This window comes from Cystoisospora suis (genome assembly GCF_002600585.1).
Source record: "Cystoisospora suis strain Wien I chromosome Unknown contig_9491, whole genome shotgun sequence".
NCBI classification, from domain to species: Eukaryota; Apicomplexa; class Conoidasida; order Eucoccidiorida; family Sarcocystidae; genus Cystoisospora; species Cystoisospora suis.
Window position 1 is genome coordinate 438 of NW_027162265.1, and position 3492 is coordinate 3929.

The window sequence follows — 3492 nt, forward strand, 5'->3', positions numbered from 1 at the left end:
GATACATAGATAGATTAAAGATACATAGATATACGTACCTAAAGAAAGAAAGATAGACGTCAAGGTTCTGAGAGTCTTATCTCGAATAGTTGTAGAATAGATACATAGGTAGGTGAGAATGCAGCAGGCGAGAGAGAGAATGGCTGTGACTTGTATTATAGATGGGATTCCGTAGATGACACTAGGATCAGATAGTAGTTGGTAGATTAGTACTATTGCTACTCTCCTCCGCCTCCTTCTCCAGGAAGTGCATGCAGCAGATTTTCCCTCCCCCCTCTTCCCGTCAACACTCTCGATGATGGCATCCCCTAGACCCCATCTTAACTGAAGAGAATTAGTCTCCATCAACCTCTCCATTCATTTCTCCAATTTGTTTCGGCGCCTATGTTTACCTACAGGGAATCTCCTTATCTCTATAGGTGTATAGATATATCGCAAGACCGGCGAACGATGCCTACCGTACAATACACTCGACTTCGATCGTATGTAGATGTAGAAAGAGAGAGAGAAACAAGATATGTATATCCCCATGACACACGAGACATATCTCTACATATCTAGGTATGCAGTGTGCTTGTATATATACATATATGCATATGTATGTATGCGGACAGGATAGCCCTTCGACTGTAGCTAGTAGGTAGGTAGAAAGGTAGGGAGGTAAATAGGCGTTACCTGAATCTCCGGTGGCCGATAGCTCCATGGAGAATTTTGAGAGCGGCCTCCTGCTGGCCCACCGCTAAAAGTTCATTCGCGCGCTTAAGCGCATTCTCAGGTTTCTGAAATGTCTGCATTTTGACGACTCGCTTGGATGAAAGACTTTCCCCTTCAAATTTCTCCTTAAGACACAAGCTGCTTGTTGCTGCTTTGCGAATGAAAACAAGAAAGACGGAGGAGACTCTTGTCTCTCTCTCTGTCTCGTGGAAGAAGAAAGAAGAGGAGAGGAAGAAGAAGAAGAAAGGAGAGGCTACGTATCAGGGAGAAAGAGAGAAAAAGATGGAGAGGAAAGATGAGAGAGATAGATGGACCGACTTTTCAACGTAGAAGGGAGAAAGAGGCGAAGACGAGAGAGAGTTGACGGCTTCACGAGGGAGACGAGATGAAGGCATAAAAGAGGTAAGAAGAAGAGGAGAGAGGAAAAAATGAAGAGGAGGTGAGAGAGAGGAGAAAAAGTGATAGATGTCTGTTGAACGGAGATGAAAAGAGAAAGCCGGGTTTCTTTCTTTCTTCACAGCAACGGAGAGGAGCAAAGCGGGGGATGAGAGGAGGTAGGTCTTTCTGTTGTGAAGTGTACGGTGTATGTAAAAAAGAGGATGGGCGTAGGAGGAAGTGAGGAACCTCTGTAATAATGATAGTAAGAGACAGGTAACTTTTAAGAGGAGTAAGAAGAAACAAGAAAAGAAGAAAGGGCAAGTTCAATGAAGAGGAAAGAGAGAATCAGACGATGAAAAGAACAACACACCTGTCGTGGGTGAGAGGATGGAGAGATCTTTACTCTAGCCCTGAAAGGAAGATAAATGCTGAGGCGAAAGGTCTGGTCTCCGTCACAGCAGAAAGTAAGGCCTTCGGAGAAACTTAGAAGCGAAAAGAAAAAGTAAAGAAGAAAACTGCAGAGAAGGAGACGGCGAGAGAACTGTGAATAGGAGTGTGAAAAAGACAATATAAAACACAGACGAAACGAAGAAAAAGAAAGTAGAAGAACGAAGAGAGGAAGAAACAAGAAGACCAACGTACAATTGCCGGCGGCGTGGGGTTGGTAAGATGAGGTGAAGAGGCAGAAGAAGAAAGGAAAGAGACAGCTCTCGTCACGAGGTGTATGTACACCAGAAAGGCGGTCGAAGAAGACGTCAAAATAACAGAGAGGCACGAGAAAACAGAAGCAAAAGCCACACCCAAGAGTCGAGAGAAAGTCGGCCGCTTCTTTCTTTCCAAGGGAGGCTTCTTCCTCTTCGTCAAGGGGGGGGGGTAGTAGTAGTAGAGGGTACCAACAGCAGTAGCCTCTCTTCTCTCTCGTGGTACTTAACACTACTGCTGCTCCTGTTACTTGCTAATCAGCGGAGGGTCAAGGGAGACCCTTCTTGTTCACACCTACCATGCAAGCGCATGCACGCAAAGAACAAAAGCCACCCCCGGAGAAGCGACTTGAAGTGGTTCTGAGCGACCCCGAGCAGACTGGGGGGTGAGAAGAGAACAGGGAGGGGGATGTGTATCAGTGCCGGCTTATCGACGGGAAAAGAAGATCGAGAAGAAAGAAAGAGGAGGAAGGGGGGCTAGGAGAAAAGAAGGTGAAGACGACAAGGACGAGGAGATCGCGTGTTGGGATCTGCTTGCTCGAGGGGGAAGTGGGTGCCATGACAGGTGGCCCAGCTGTATGTACACCCGACTGGAGGGCCAGCTGCTAGAGGAGAGCAGACCCCGATATGTGCTTACAAATGTGGTGATACAACAACGACGCAAGACAGGCCCTACGTCCGTGCATTCTTTCGTCGTCAAAGGGTCTCTTCATGCTTCCCCTTTTCTTATGACTTTGAAGACCATGTTAACGACAGCGGCGACCCATCATTCTCCTTCTCTATATTCTCCACGTTGAGAAGCTTCTCTTTGTCCGAATGAATAGAACGGTTGCAGTTATCGACTACAAGGTAATAGACTGCTAAACTGAAAGAAAACAATCAGGATGGTGTCATTGGTGTATGTAGTGAGAAACAGTCTGTAGATTCCCTCCATGAACTCAAGTGTACATACACCTGAAGAACTGGCTTACCCATCAGCATCTCCACATCATGTATATTGATATCAATAAGAGGAAATTCACCATGATGGAGGTTGCTTCCTAGAGGCGATACTTTCCTTCTTATCTTGATACGATGGTAACAATCCCTCCTTTCTACACCTATACACACATCGTATATGTTTTATCTCGTTCAGCAATTGGCTAGAGAGAGAGTGCGCGATGTACGGAGGAAAGAAAGAAAGCAAAGTACATTTGTTTGTCGCTCTAACCTATCAAATGGAGAGACAGATGGACAGCTAACTTCTCCTCTCTCCTCCTCAGAAAAGAAAGAAGGTCGTCATAGCATCGCAACGACCTCTTTATCCTCCTTTTTGCCCCTTCCTTCTTCTCCCCCTCACTCTACCTAATCAGACCTTCCTTATTGAGAATCTCTCTATCTCACCATACAAAGAGAAAGAGCTGTCTTAGACATATATCTACACATATATCTATATACGAATATGCATCTATACCTCTATATATCTCTTCACTCAGATTGAATGCGTATGCTCGTGAAGGCTTCCTTTATCCGTCGCGGTGCTTCTTAGAAAGAAAGAAAGAAAGAGAAGAAGGGAAGTAGATAGAGTAGGTTCACTTCTCTTGCTTGAAGAGATCAAAAGAAAGCAAGCTTCCTTCTTTCTATAAAGAAACGCATCTGATACATCTAGATCTCTTGACTTTCTTTCCTCTCCCTTGAAGAAGAGAGTGGAAGAGATGGA

The 3492-nt window shown here is 45.2% G+C and overlaps 1 protein-coding gene across 1 annotated transcript in view; it reads right to left on the reverse strand.

The window, feature by feature from the left end:
* The window catches only part of CSUI_011064 (uncharacterized protein), a 3637-nt gene extending 420 nt beyond the window's left edge, over positions 1-3217 (reverse strand). Inside the window, exon 1 of the mRNA XM_068071165.1 lies at positions 677-3217. Within this exon, the coding sequence (XP_067916858.1) occupies positions 677-703 (27 nt within the window). The 5' untranslated portion in view covers positions 704-3217. The remainder of the gene's footprint in view (positions 1-676) is intronic.
* Positions 3218-3492: the final 275 nt, after the last annotated feature.